Source organism: Perca fluviatilis, chromosome 16 (assembly GCF_010015445.1).
Source record: "Perca fluviatilis chromosome 16, GENO_Pfluv_1.0, whole genome shotgun sequence".
In the NCBI taxonomy this organism is placed as follows: Eukaryota; Metazoa; Chordata; class Actinopteri; order Perciformes; family Percidae; genus Perca; species Perca fluviatilis.
This window is the reverse complement of record NC_053127.1, coordinates 16,578,038-16,592,989: the sequence shown is the minus strand read 5'-3', so window position 1 is coordinate 16,592,989 and position 14,952 is coordinate 16,578,038. Positions and strand designations below refer to the sequence as shown.

The following is a 14,952-nucleotide window of genomic DNA, read 5'->3' as shown; positions in this document are numbered from 1 at the left end:
TTAATTTCAGATGAGATAACAGCCAGTTTCCGGCGTTTTGGACACTTGTTTGTGGACTGGCCTCACAAAGCAGAGAGCAAATCCTATTTTCCACCCAAAGGTTTGTGAAATTCATCATTCTGTTCCGTTTTGTCCCGCAGTTGTTTACCGTTTTTGTTCGGGGAGCTGTAATACCCTTTTTGACGTACCAGTTCCTGATCCAATTTATTACTACAAAAGATAGGTTACAGTTATTGCTTCAGTTTCTTTGTGTTTCTGCGTGAGAAAAAAACAGATGTGTTTTTCGGTAACTGATTTTAGTATTCTTCGGTACGGCATTGTTAGCCTTGTATCTGTGCACTACCTCTATTCATATGTGTGCATCTGTGCAGTCTGGTTTTGTCTGTTATCTGAAGCATTTTGTAACCATGTGTGGACTGTTCGTCTTTGTTTGTTTATTTGTTTGTTTGTCTATCTGTCTGTTTGTAAAAGCTTATGCCTGCCTGCTGTGAATGCAGAATGTCTGTTCAGTCAAAGTAATCATCTTTGTCAATACATTGTGTCCCCAGCAGCATGAATAACCCTGCTGTACTTTGTGTAGGCTATGCCTTCCTGCTGTTTCAAGATGAGAGCTCAGTGCAGGCTTTGATCGATGCCTGCATCGAAGAGGACGGCAAGCTGTACCTCTGTGTGTCCAGCCCCACCATCAAAGACAAGCCGGTCAGTGGGAACACACACACAAACACACCCATCTGCTCAAATCTCTCGCTGTGTCCACTAAACTCAGTGAAACTTGTGGTTATGACTTTTACTTGACTTTACAACCAGCTTGTACTAAACTAACTGCTTAGTGCTGAAACCTGTTGGTTTTGTGTGCAACAGGTTCAGATCCGGCCCTGGAACTTGAATGACAGCGATTTTGTGATGGATGGATCTCAGCCTCTGGACCCGAGGAAAACCATCTTTGTGGGAGGTGTCCCTCGTCCGCTCCGTGCAGGTATCCTTGATTGTTTGTCTTTTTATATAAGATTACATACTTCAAAGTACATTTGAAGTATGTATTGTGCGTACGGCTCGAATCCCATGTGTTTGCTGTTGTCTCATTGCTATATTTTTCGGTGTATTCAAGGCCTTATATAAGGCCTTGAATACATTTTCAGTCCATCTCTGCATTTAATCCTTTTGCATATGTTTATACCGTAAATCACAAAGTAGCCGTACTTCATTTCTCATGCTTCATTTCATCCCAGTCTTTGAAATGCCAGCTGTAAACATAATTCTCCTTTTTGTAAGACACTGCAATGTGATCAGCTTGTGTTTATAATAAACATTAGACCTGCTAGAGGGTAGAGCAAGAAGAGGCTTTGTACTGCTGAAATCGGCTTTGACCTATACTGGTCCCGTCAGGAAGTACCCTTTGTGGCACGCTGTGCTGTGTAGAATATTAAATTCCTCTTTATCCTGTTAGCAATGTTATGTGCACTGTGTGTTCATGTTTTCTGCACCGCTGCTAGCTGTGTTTTAGACTTCTGTGCTGTAGTTGTGGATATGACCAAGGTCATAAGGCCCTACTGTGGTGCAATACATGTTTTATAACCCTGTGTAATATTTGGATACAATTTACATGTATAAAATCTACAGTCTGCCATTTGACATTTTATGTTCTAACTAGTAAAGCTGCCTTGTAAATTTGCAAGGTCATCTCCCCCCAATTTGCATAGTTGTTAACTGCTGTTTAGAAAAACACAAAGAAAATAAACTTATTGGGATTTATTGCAGCCATTTTAGCTGACCCTACTCTTATATTTGCCCCATCAAACTCTGCTGAACTTTAATACTTCTGTGTTGTGTGTGCCATTGTGCGTGCGTGCATGCGTTGGATTTTGCCAAAATGTTTATTATTGTGTCTTTTGCGTCCATGCGTCAAACTTGTTTTTGTGAATATTTTGTTCAGCTAGTTCATTGTGTCTTTTCCCTCTTTGCAGTGGAGCTGGCCATGATCATGGATCGCCTGTATGGTGGAGTTTGCTACGCTGGCATCGACACAGACCCTGAGCTGAAGTACCCCAAGGGAGCAGGGCGGGTCGCCTTCTCTAATCAGCAGAGCTACATTGCTGCTATCAGTGCTCGCTTTGTACAGCTGCAGCATGGAGAAATCGATAAACGGGTGAGTGAAAAGAAAAGAGAGCTCAGTGTTTTTCGGTCTCCCCTCCGGCTGCCTTCTTTCTTCATTTGTCTCCCCACACCTCAACTTTCTGTTCCGTTTCCCTCAAACTCTCCACGCCATGGCCCGTTTTCGGAGTAGTGCTTAATGAGAGACATTTTGTACTGGATTTTTTTTTTTTTTTTTTTTGGAGTGAAAAATGCAGCACTATATACAGAATGTGATTGCTTATTAGTAGGGAAGCACAGTTGGCATAATTGTTTATGCATTTTAGAAGATAAGTGCAAGTAGCAACACTTGTCTGGACTCCAAGCTTCAAAAAAGGATTTTCACTCTAATTCAAAATTACATTCAACCAAAATGTCTACTGTAGAGTCAGAGCTCAGAACAGTATCAAAACGACTACTAAAATTACATAAAATCCAACATAAACAATGTATCTTCCTTTAGTTTCACAGTACAGGGTCAAATGGTTCTTTATAGCAATACCTTGTTAACAATTACAAACAACCCCCAGAACAGAATATTCCAGTGCAGATTTAATTCAAAGAGTCACAGGCAGGGGGAGGGTGGTGATTGAGAATAGTGATGAGGGTTTTAGGTTTCTTGGTTTTTAGATGTCATGGCAGATTATGCCATGACACCACTGCAGTTCACATTAAACATTGCCCTCTGGCTGTTTTGTTCAAGTCATCTACTTCTGTTCTGCAAAAAACAATCCAGAATGCACTCTGAATCTCACCAGGTCACTGTAGGTTATGTCTTTACGGTCACTCCCCCAGTGTACAGTTTTAAGCTAAGGCTGTCAATGACTTACCCACTGTTGTCAGCAGCCAAGGAATTACAGTAACACAGGAACACAGCTTACAGCGGCCGCTAACTTGACTCAAATATTATTCACATTTGCCCAATAGAGGTGAGTGAACTAGATAACGTGCACAGAAATCCAACAGAAATATCTAGTGAACAGGTAACATCACAAAATGAAATACTGGAATAATGGCACAATGCTTTCTCATTTGCATAATTGCTGTGCACAATTTGTAGATTTGTAGAGTGCCTCAGTGACAGTCACTTGCTAATAGCCCAATCTCTCATCACTGAGCAGTTGGAAAAGCAAATGAAAGGTGTACAGTAGGTCTGGAAAAGGGAGTTTGAAATCCACAAATTTCAACATTTGGAGCCTGCTGGAACTTCTTGTTTCATTACTCCCTGCAATATTAAACTCCGCCACTAATAAAGATAGCTACTATTAGCAACACTATTATTACGGTAATGCTGAAAAACAGACCATAAATGGTGTCAAAAAAGGTTTGATTGGAAACCTAAAGGATTTTAATGAACCATACCAGTAGTATACTTACATTTTCAGATGCGTTTCCTACCTTCCAGGTGCCATCTGTTTAATTTTCTGCAAGTTTGCTTAAAAACATCTGGCAGAGACAGGATGGATAAAGACACAGCAGTATGCAGACAAAGATATTGTAAAGGAAATAACATATAATAATGCTAAATTCGAATTATTCCCACCTCTGATTGCAGGTGGAAGTGAAGCCATACGTGCTGGATGACCAGCTGTGCGATGAGTGCCAGGGAACTCGCTGCGGCGGGAAGTTTGCACCATTCTTTTGCGCCAATGTCACCTGTCTGCAGTACTACTGCGAGTACTGCTGGGCGGCAATCCACTCACGCGCCGGACGAGAGTTTCACAAACCCTTGGTGAAGGAAGGAGGCGACCGACCCCGTCACATCTCCTTCCGCTGGAACTGAGCGGACGGCAGAGAGGGAGAGGCAACAGGGGAACAGGAGGCCAGGTAGTGCAGGAGTCGCAAATCATTGTACAAATAAATGCACTTTTCTGTTGCTGGTTCCTTTTTGCTCTAATTTCACTGAACCTTTTTCTCATTTTTTTAAGTTTTTATATATATATATATATATATATATATATATATATATATATATATATTGAAGATAGAAAAGAAAAACTGGAATTATATCCAAATATGTCCAGCAAGGAAAAAAGATGTGTAACATAATTTTATTTATGCGTTTGATTTTTGAAATATTTTTATTAGTTGTCAAAATAAATACTTCTATCTATCTATCATATATATATATATATATATATATATATATATATATATATATATATATATATATATAATATATATATATATATATATGTATATATGAATGTTTTGAGGTGTGATATGGTACTCTGCTATTCAATTAGCTATTTTTTTTCTAAACAACAATTAGATTTTAATTTTGATACAAGAGGCCCCAAAACAATACACTTCATTTGACATTTGATTGACTTCTTTTGTAGCAGAGCTATTGCTTTTCATTTTGTATTGAGTCTCCAGAGCAAATGCTGTTGCAACAGCATATCATTGGCTATTTATTTCTGAGAGGTGTGATTAAGTTCTCTATTGATACACGAGGCTCCAGAGCAAATGTGAATTGAAAAAGGTGTTGCTAAAGAAGAGTGCACTTATTTCCAATTTTAAAGAGTGCAGATACAGTATATGAGACCCTTATTGGTTAACCAAAGCTGAATCTTGAATTAACTTTGAAGAACAGAGAGGGCCTACTGCAGAACGAAATGGATTCTTTTCCCTCCCATATCAAATTGTTTGAACCTCTCTTTTTATAATTTCAACCATCATACGAATATTTTGATGTAACTTGAAAATCGCAACAAAATTTAGCAACACATATTTGGGTTTTGATCTCCATTTTGACATGCAAAAACTAATACCTCAAACTCAGCTGCTAATGTGCCGAATACAGTTAAAAAGCAAGGAAGAAAAGAAAAAGAAAGAAAACGAAAGAAAGAAAACATTATCACCCGCTCGTGTTCTCCTTTCCTAAGAACTATAATCAAAGGGAAGTGATGCAACAGGCAGTGTGATGTGACTGGCACAGTTTTGTACTCACTTGCTTCATCACCTCCTTATTTTTGTAATTAAACCCAGGGTTGTGCTAGGGACAGAGCAGAGCATCGTACAGTATACAGTGTATTAGGGGAATGTATGGCGTAGGGAGGCCGAAGGACAGACAGACAGGCTTCCTGGTAAAGAGATAAGTCCAGCCCAACTCCCCCCTCCCCGCCTCCTCACGTTTGCCTGCAGCCTCTACTGCTAAGCTAGCAGCTAACAGAGGGTAGGGCCTCATTCATGGATCAAACCCTGCTTTCTGTGTCAATACACAGCGGGGTTTGGACCCGGATCTTTCAGGACTGAGGTTAGGGTAACTCCTCGAGAGAAGGCTGGTCAAGTGGTCACCTTTTATTGCAGTTTCTACGGGGCTACCACCAAACAGGAAATGCCTGGTCTTGTTAGTTATTTTTTTTATTTTTTTTTATGCATTTCTGCAATTCTCCCGTCTTTTAATGAAAAAGTTCTACTTTGCATCCGAGAGTCAGCTACAATTAACGAAAGAAGCAATTAAAGTTTATCTGATTTCCCAATCGTCAGCACACATTTGAGTCATAGAGGGATCTGCCCTTTCGGCGAACCCTCTATCCTTTCTCCTGCCAAGCTAATCCAACTCAGCATCCAGTGTTTTTGAAGCATAAATGAAGATAGTCTCTGCAGTGTGCTCTACTACTACACACTTGTGACCCACATGCAGTTTGTTCTTGGTAACAGTCGGTTGTACCCAGTGGCTTTTGGGAACCAAAGATGGCTGTGCAGTAGTGGGTCATACTGTAGCTCATTTCTTATTTAGGTTTTTATTCTTATTTCTTTCTCATTTTTTTTAAGGATGTTTTTTTCATATATATTTTTTAAATTCTGTCACTTCTACCCAGTTTTGCTTAACTGTCAAGCCCAGTAAACCAAAGATTGGCCTTGAACATAATATATTTATATATATATATATATTTGACAGTGCAGTCAAAACCCATTAGAATACCAGTGGAAAAACAACAGGGCTTGCACACACACACACACACACACACACACACACACACACACACACACACACACACACACACACACACACACACACAAGGCCTCACATAGCTCAAAATGGAGGTGCATGCTGGTAGGCACTAGTTCTTCTTATCTCAAATAGGTCTGCTGGAAGTTTAAGTGCACATTCACACAGCAAAAGTAAAACTAATCCTCTCATTTGTTTGACCTTTTAAGTCACTCAGTGGTAACCTACTAGCCGAGCATTTAAATATGTCAGGGAGTTAGTACAGAAACTTGATTATACACACTAGTGAGAAACGTATCCTCATATCGGCGTTGTGTCGTTGCACCAGTTTTGCACCCTGGACATTAGTTTTGTGGGTGTGGTGGGTGAGCATTTTAGAAGTTAAAACACTTTGTGAAGAATTTGCTGTTAAATGAGATTTAAAAAAAAAAAAAAAAAGATTATTTTATACATGGCCTGCTGATTTTTGGTACAGTGTTTTCTAGCTAAATTATTTTGTCATGCACATATAAACATTTATTATGCACTACTTTTCTAAATATTTTTTCTTTTTCCAACAGTCATTTTAGGCACATTTTTCACAAATGGGAAAACTCCTTTTTGCAATACCTCAAATTTTTCACATTGTGAAAGGTAGCTTTTGTACTTTTGTTACTGAGAGATCTGCATATATGGAAATGTTCATTTTAAGAAAAAAAGTTGAGTGATTTCAATATATATTATTTTCAATTATGCTTTTTATACATTTCAGTGCTGAGGAAACTTTACAACTAAGTGCGCACTTGTGTTGATGCGACTTCAGATCTGCCGAGGAGAGACCAAAGTGTATTGCTCTCTTGGTCTTAGCTTTTCGTACACTAGATGTTTCCAGTCAATCTGGTCAATAACAGCATGGCGAGAATAAAAAAAAACAAAAAAAAAGTTATAATTTGAAATTGATGTTAATGTCTCTAAACATGGCTATACTAGTTGGAAAATGGTAACTTCTGTCTTGGTTTCCTCTCCATAGATGGAGTATAACTTATTATAAGGAGAATGCAAAATTTGGTTCAAGCTTAACGCTGAATCTCGTATCACAAGAATGGATGTTTGGTGTTTAGATATTTTAATATTTCAAAAAAAGTATATATATATATATTCTTGAACTTGCCAACTAGCACCTATTGTAATCCTTAGCATGCATGACAAAAAAAGAAGAGAAAATGACAAGTACATGAATTAGCTATTAAAACTAATTGTTGTGGTGTGCACCAAATGTTTCTCAACTATTAAGTTGTTAAGGACACCCCCAAACCCACTCTCACCCTCCCCTTTCCCCTCCCCATGTGTTGATCTCCTCGCTTCCCCATTCGCAGACCTCTGCAGGATGCACACGAAAGAGAGATAAGACGAGAAACAAGACAGAAACTTAACTTTTAAATCGATTTGGCAGTGCAGGACTTTGAGCATCCTTATAGAACACTGTTTTAAAAGACTTGAGAACTCATCCCCGCAGTCTGTCGAGGTGATCTTATATAGACCTATCTGGAGGAAGGGGAGCTTAAAGACTTGAATGTGGTAAATGTTGCAAGTTAACTTCAAGTTGTTATGTGCAATACTTCTTTTGAACCTTTTTCCAGATAAAGACTCTTTGCAATGTAATTCTTTAATGCCATTTTTAATTGCAGACATTTAATTAAAGAAGATGTTAATATGTTTTTCACAGTCATTTTCTACTGTTATTGTAATCCTTTTCATGCTGGTGTTTGTAAAAAAGAAAAGAAATCAAACTATTTGTACTAATATAAATAATTGAAGTTATTTTTAAAACATTAAAGGTTTTGTGCTCATTTGCTCATTTTTTTTTGTTTATTTTAAGCTACTGTGATTGATTGCATTGTAATTATTAGGTCAACAATGTATTTAGCTGTTTATTGGTATATTTTTAATTGGAATGTATAATTGATTTTTATAATTTTGATCAGATTTTTGTTATATTTTTGAGGTGAAGCTTTTAATATGTTAAAGTGTCTAGTTTTTACTAATTGCTATATTGTGCTCCACAATATATGGTTCACATTTTCTGAAGGAAAATAAATATTTAAATATTTGTCTGTTAACGATGTTACTTAATGGCAAGATTTCAATAGTTTTTAACTGTGTATGGGAAGGTTGATGTATTTATTAATAGCATTTTTTACTTAAGATATCACCTTAATTTTTATTGTCATTTCACTTTATAAGTTCCTATTTTTGTATTTTCCTTTCTAATTAAGTTATGTAATACGGATATGTCCATATTTCTAGGAGTTGGTCTGTAGAAGTGCTAGTGAAACGAAAAAGACAAATCTAATGTTATTTAATTGTTTGCAGCCAACTATTTATAACAGTATGCATAATTTTTAAATATTTGTAATGTGAAATGTTGAATGAAATAAATCTTAACTGTGATGAATATATGTGCTTGGTGTGTTTATTTATGTCAAGTCGTGGGACATTTGAAGCTGTTATGGGATAGTCTCAATAACTAGATGATCCTTTTATATTTGGTCACATCTTACCGTGTTCTAATCACAGTTCGGCTCTCATGTAGTGTAATATTACCATGTGTATGAGCAGTCTATCCAAACAGTAACTTAACAACAGACTGAAAGGTGGTGCTTCACTGCCTTGTACCTCTGACCACACCCAGCACTGTTGTTATTCTGTACTGACCACACCCTGGAATACACTACATCACTGCAGCATTGAGGAGTTAAACTACTGAAGGTAAGCCAAAAACAGGGGTGATTCTAGGATCTGACCTTTGGGGGGGCTCAGCCCCTAATGAAAAGTTGATAGCAGTTAAGCTAGAGGGATCCGGGGGCATGCCCCCGTAAGATTTTTTTATTTTTTTTTAAACCCTTAAATCATGACTTCTGGTGAGTTTTGGGGAAAGAAAAAGACCGATTGAGACATGCAATTATGACAAACTATCAACAGATTCAAGGCATCTGCTGTGACAAAAGATTGAAACTACAAAGCATGATTACTGCAGCACACATACCCAGGGGCGTCGGACTGGGGGCTTAAAGGGGACTGAGTACCCAGGGCCCTCGTGAGGATGGCCCAAAAATATGCTAGAATTAATAGCTGTGGGTGCAGGGAGGAGCCCATAGAAAATTCCTTTCTACAGGGCCCAGAATTTTGAGCTACGCCCCTGCACATATCTTGAACTGGTAAAATAAGCCTTAACATATTTTTAGACAGGATTATTCATGTTTTTTTTTCTGCTGTTAATTTTAAACTTTTTCATTTACATCATTGATAGAAACTGATATGGTTATACAGCTACATGATGAATAATCTAATAATGCCTCTGAACCAGATGGGGAAAATCCAACATCTCTTTTTCTTAAGAGCTTAGTCCTCTATGAAATGCATATGTAAATATAATGTGAATGGAATATTTTAAGTGTTTTTGCCTGTATATGTCCACTTTCTCACCTGGTTCTTCCAGGTCCCTCTTCTCAAACTACAGGAATAGCTACTCATTCTTTGTCCTAATCAAGTCTGGCCCAGCGGGGAGTGGCTCCCCAAAAAGCAGGAACAGAAGTTTACCTCTTCTCTAGTATGCAAATTGACGGTCATGACTTAATCATTCTTTAGAAGCTAAGGTTGGGGTCGAATGCTAATCAGTATTGAAACAATCATTTTCTGCTCAGCTTCAGTGTCACTCACAGCAGTTTACATGAAATAGTTTACATTTTAACCTAAAAGTATTGCTCTAAAACATCACCAGTGTTTTAACTTGTTTTCCTTCAACAATATCCATCAATGGGGAAACAGACTGTGGGTCAGGGTTTGTTGTTCCAGTGTTTCAGTTCTGACATGAATGAGTCTGATGATTCGTCAGGTCGAATTATTCTTCCAGGTTTTTCTTTTCATTTGCATTGACAGTTACAAATAAGAAAGTGTCTGGTAGGGAGGTAACTGCAGCGGCGGCGCTATATGCTATTTTTAGCGGTGCTCAAGCCGTTACGGCAGGCTATTAATAGCACACTTTAAAGGTGCTCTAAGTGATGTGACGCGTTTTTTAGGCTACAACATGTTTTGTCACATACAGCAAACATCTCCTCACTATCCGCTAGCTGCCCAGGCTCCACAAACGGCAACAAAAACAAACCGCGCCAACCTGCCCCACGAACCATAACAAACAGTGTTCCGGCCAATAACCGACAAGAAGGAGCTGGTTGAGCCATCACTGCAGCAGCGTTAGCACGTAGGCTACTTCCACATTGTGTATTCATGACTCAACCAGCTCCTCTTTGTCGGTTATTGGCTTTTCCCTAAAGCTTGATTGCTCTTTGGTGTAATTGTTTTTGGTTTGTCTGATTTTTCATAGTTTTCTGTTATTTCTCTATCTTTCTGTTATTAATTTCATACATTGATGTGATGTCTGGGCATGGACGTAGAGGGGTTATAGGGGGAACTTGTATGTGAGTGAGTACTGCAATGTCTTGTCTTCTGTACCGTCCAGTCCTACCGAGGACCCTCTCGAAAATGAGAGGACACATCTCAAGAGGTATTCCTCGTACAATAAATAAATAAATCAATTCTGAACCCTTTTCTATGGTGTTAAATGCAGCAGACATTTTAATTATTTCCAGAGAAAATCCAATAAAAGTGTCTTATGGAGCGAAATAATCTATGACATGCCTCGAAGGAAAAGGCAGTCAAAGGAAGTGAACACTAACTTTGGTCAAGACATAAAAACACAAAATCAACTGTCAGCTATGGGAAACGTTTGGAGTTGTCATCAGAGACAGACTAGGGAGATCTGAGAAGAGTAAGGATATTAGCATTTTTTACTTTTGATAGGTGTTTTAGTTTATGTAGCATTTAGCTAGGATATCTACTTAGTTTCTATTTATTTATTTTAAGCTTGTTTTTGGATTTTATTAGCTTTGTATTCCAACATTGTTTGTAAATGCACTTATCCCAGGTGCAGTGTTGCTTGCCATCAAAGAAATAGCGTTGGGGCGGATTGACTTTTTAATGGACTTAAATTGACTCAGATCGAGGGTCCATAAATTCCAAAAAAAGACGCATGTCTTGTAAGACTGCTTACTGGGCCATGTGTTGTTTTCTCAAAATCCAGGAAAAACTGAACAAATTGTCTGACGGCTCAGTGACGCCACCAGCTGGTTGCATCTTGTACTGTTAAGTGTGAATTCATGAAAGTGTGATCATTAGTCATTCATTCTTGATAATTACAGTATAATTTTCTTTTTAATAATTTATTTTACTAATATAATAATAATTTGTTTAAAGGTATTGTCCGTAAGATTTTCATGTAGTTAATTGTTTAGAAAGTACCTATCGATCAAAAAGTGAGGTAAAACAATGGTGATTGAGCACATGACCCACTGATGAAAGCACTTGTATTTGCTGCTTTGTCAAGTAATACCAAAGCCGGTTTACGGAAAGCCATTCCACTCCCTATCCAGCCCCATTGTACCGGATTTTGGTTGCAGTTACACCAGAGTTCCACTGGGGGTGATCGCAGTCCAGTGCAAAATGAATGGGACTCTATGGAGCTAGACGGCTAAATTTGTCTCTTTCGCCTGATTGTCGTTGAGAAACCTCAGATTTGATTGTAGTTTTTGCAAGTTCAACATGGGTTATAGGTCGAAAGTTGAATGAACGAGTACTTATGTCCTTTTGATTTCTTACAGGGTGACTCGTTGTTGCCCATAACACGCTAGCATTCTGCTAATGAATGCTGATTGGTCAGTGAAGGAGTGATTACGATCGGAGATCCAGCTTGACGGCATCCGAAGCAGAGCCTGAATATCAGAATGAATATTTCGGTGTGGTCTTTAAAACATTAGCAAACCTCTTTCTAGCACATGTATTAACAGGGAGAGTCTAACCTGTCAGCTGTGTTGTCGATGCCTCGAGAGAACAAAGGAAGCGACTCAGAGCTTGCCGTAAAGCAGTATCTCTGGCCGTATATGTGTAGGACGTCATTAACATTTTAAAAGGCTTTTTAGAACAAAAAAGTTACTTTAAAAAATCTAACACACAGCAGTGTGTATATTTTTTTTGCCTCCCCTTTCGAATGCAACATTCAAATTACTAGACAAAAAATTATATCCTGAGAAAAGTGGGTTTTGAGGGGTATAGCTCCATAGAGCCCCATTCATTCTGCACTGGCCTGTGAGCGCCCCCTATATGGAACTCTGGTGGAACTGCAACCAGTTCAGAACCCGGAAGTAACGAGGGAGTGGAACTTCTTCCTATATTAGAAGTTCTTTGGTAATACTGAGTGTCTGTGGCGACTTTCCCGCCCTAAATTTAAATGGAGCGCACAGTTAGTGATGAGGTCAGTCAGCAGGGGTTGGTTTCCCCCTTCTGCCCCAGGTGGGGGAAGACATACTACACTGACTTTTTTTAATACATTTTTTGGACGTACTATACTTCGACTTTTTTGACATACTATACTATGACTTTTTTAATGGCTTTTTTTTTTTTTACATGCTATGCTATGAGTGTTTTCAACATATATTATTTTGTGGCACAGTGGCCTAGTGGTTAGTTTTTTTCGACATACAATATTATGACTTTTTTATGACTTGTTTTCCGTATACTATACTATGATTTTTTTTTTAACATTCTATACTGTGACTTGTTTTTCGACATACTACACTATGACTTTTTTTAATCAATTATTTTGACGTACTATACCATATGTTTATCACTTTTTTCCAACATACTATATATGACTTTGTTATCACATTTTTCGATATACTATACTGTGATTTTTTTGTAACATTCTTTACTATGACTTTTTTCGTCATACTACACTATGACTTGTTTTAATACATCTTTTGGACTTTTTTATGCTATCACTGTTTTCAACATAAATTATTTTGTGGCACAGTGGCCTAGTGGTTAGTACAGCTCCAACAGGTAGTTGCATACTCTGACCCAGGTTTGATTCCCAGTCCAGCTTGGCACTTTTCATGTTTTTTCGAAATGCAATACTGTGACTTTTTTATGACTTTTTTTTGACATACTATACTATGACTGTTTTCAACATAAATTAGCTGATAGAACAGTAGCTCCAACAGACAACCAGAATGTAATCACTGCAGACTTTGACTCAGGTTTGATTCCCAGTCCAGGCTAGACCTTTTTTGACATACAATGCAATTACCTTTTATCACTTGTTTCAACATACTATAATATGACTATTTTTTAAATACTATACTAAGACTTTTTTGGGCATACTATACTATTATATTTTTCTATATACTATATTATGACTTTATAATTACTTTTTTGGACATACAGTACTATACTATGACTTTTTAGCACTTTTTAAAAATACTAAACTATGACTTTTTATCACTTTTTTAGATATGCTATACTACGAGTTTTTCCGACCTAAGAGAAAAGTCCTAAAGTCATAGTATAGTATATACTATACTATGACTACTATGACTAGGACTTTTCTCGACATAATATACCATAACAAGGACTGAGCCTCTGCACACAGGGTACACACTCTACCAGGTGAGCTACTTTTTTTAATCACTTTTTGACAGACTATGCTATGACTTTTTTATGACTTTTTTCGTCATACTATACAATGACTTTTTCAACATACCATTCTAATTCTTTTTGATGGCCTTTTACGAAATGCTGTACTATGACTTTTTTTCAACATACAATTACTTTTTAATCACTTTTTTCAGCATAGTATACTATCACTTTTTTATAAATTTTTCCGACGTACAATTGGACTTTTTTATCACTTTTTATTACTTTTTTTCCGATAAACTATACTGTGACTTTTTATCACTTTTTTTGACAAACCTATACTACGACTTTTCAGCATGGTATACTATGACTTTTCTTTAAAAAACTTCATTCACTATCATTTAACATTTTAATGAAATTTGTACAAATTTAAACCATTCACACTTTTCCAACTGTTCTCACTTCTTACGCAATTATGCCAGCAATCCAGTTTAGCTTTAGCAGTTTAGCTTTTCAGCATTCAGAAGCATTTTCTAGTTGACAATGTAGTTTATGTCATTATGTCCTTATAGGTTACAGGACAAACGAGGAGAATCTAGGGTGTAATATGTCACAGATCCTGAAGGACTACTTTTTTGAAAAATAGGGTCATGGGACAGAGATAGAGAAAGAAGGGATTTTCTTTCGGAAATATCTTTTTTTGAAATTATCTTTTTTTGAAATTATCTTTTTTGTAATGTTGCATTTACTTGCGTTTTTGATTATTTGAGCATGTCTTATTTGCTTTTATAAATTATTGATTGATTTATTTATCAGACAAATCTGCCTAACCACTATAATTACTACAGAGAACCAATTAATCTTAATGAAGCATATCTGTTTCCACACAAACAAGTGGTGTACTGTTAGTCGGATTATTGATTTAGGTTTTTAGATTCCCTAAAACTTGACTGTGTGTCACTCCTTTAACCACCAGGTGGCGCTTTATGACCAAAGAACACATATGAGTTCCACGTGGTTTTCATCTGCTTTCATATACTGTGGGAAATATTGACTAATCTATTATCCTAGGATTTCGTTTTCTCCCTTCACATGGAATTTCTGTGATTAGGCCTACTGATACATTGGGATCTATGTTTAAAAAGGCACAGTTAATCGATTCTGAATCATTAACCTTATTGTTTGGGAATAAAGTAGCCTAATTGTAGGTCATTTTTAAGAATTATGCTGAAGTTGACTGTTCTCTAATTGAATTCTGGCTAACTTTGAGCTGTCACAGGCTAGGATACATGCACATATTTGGGCTATTCATAATAGAACATCAACTTCTCTAATTCATGTGTCAAAATAAAACAGAA

General features: G+C 37.3%; 1 protein-coding gene across 2 annotated transcripts in view; it reads left to right on the top strand.

The window, feature by feature from the left end:
* Positions 1-8,524, top strand: part of cpeb4b (cytoplasmic polyadenylation element binding protein 4b) — a 35,156-nt gene extending 26,632 nt beyond the window's left edge. The window contains exons 7-12 of one of the 2 annotated variants that reach the window (XM_039776804.1): positions 11-100; positions 581-699; positions 862-976; positions 1,965-2,146; positions 3,686-3,957; positions 7,444-8,524. In XM_039776804.1, the coding sequence (XP_039632738.1) occupies positions 11-100; positions 581-699; positions 862-976; positions 1,965-2,146; positions 3,686-3,913 (734 nt within the window). In that variant the 3' untranslated portion in view covers positions 3,914-3,957; positions 7,444-8,524. Of the gene's footprint in view, positions 1-10; positions 101-580; positions 700-861; positions 977-1,964; positions 2,147-3,685; positions 4,056-7,443 lie in introns of those variants that run through there. The other variant, XM_039776805.1, reaches the window with a different exon arrangement.
* Positions 8,525-14,952: the final 6,428 nt, after the last annotated feature.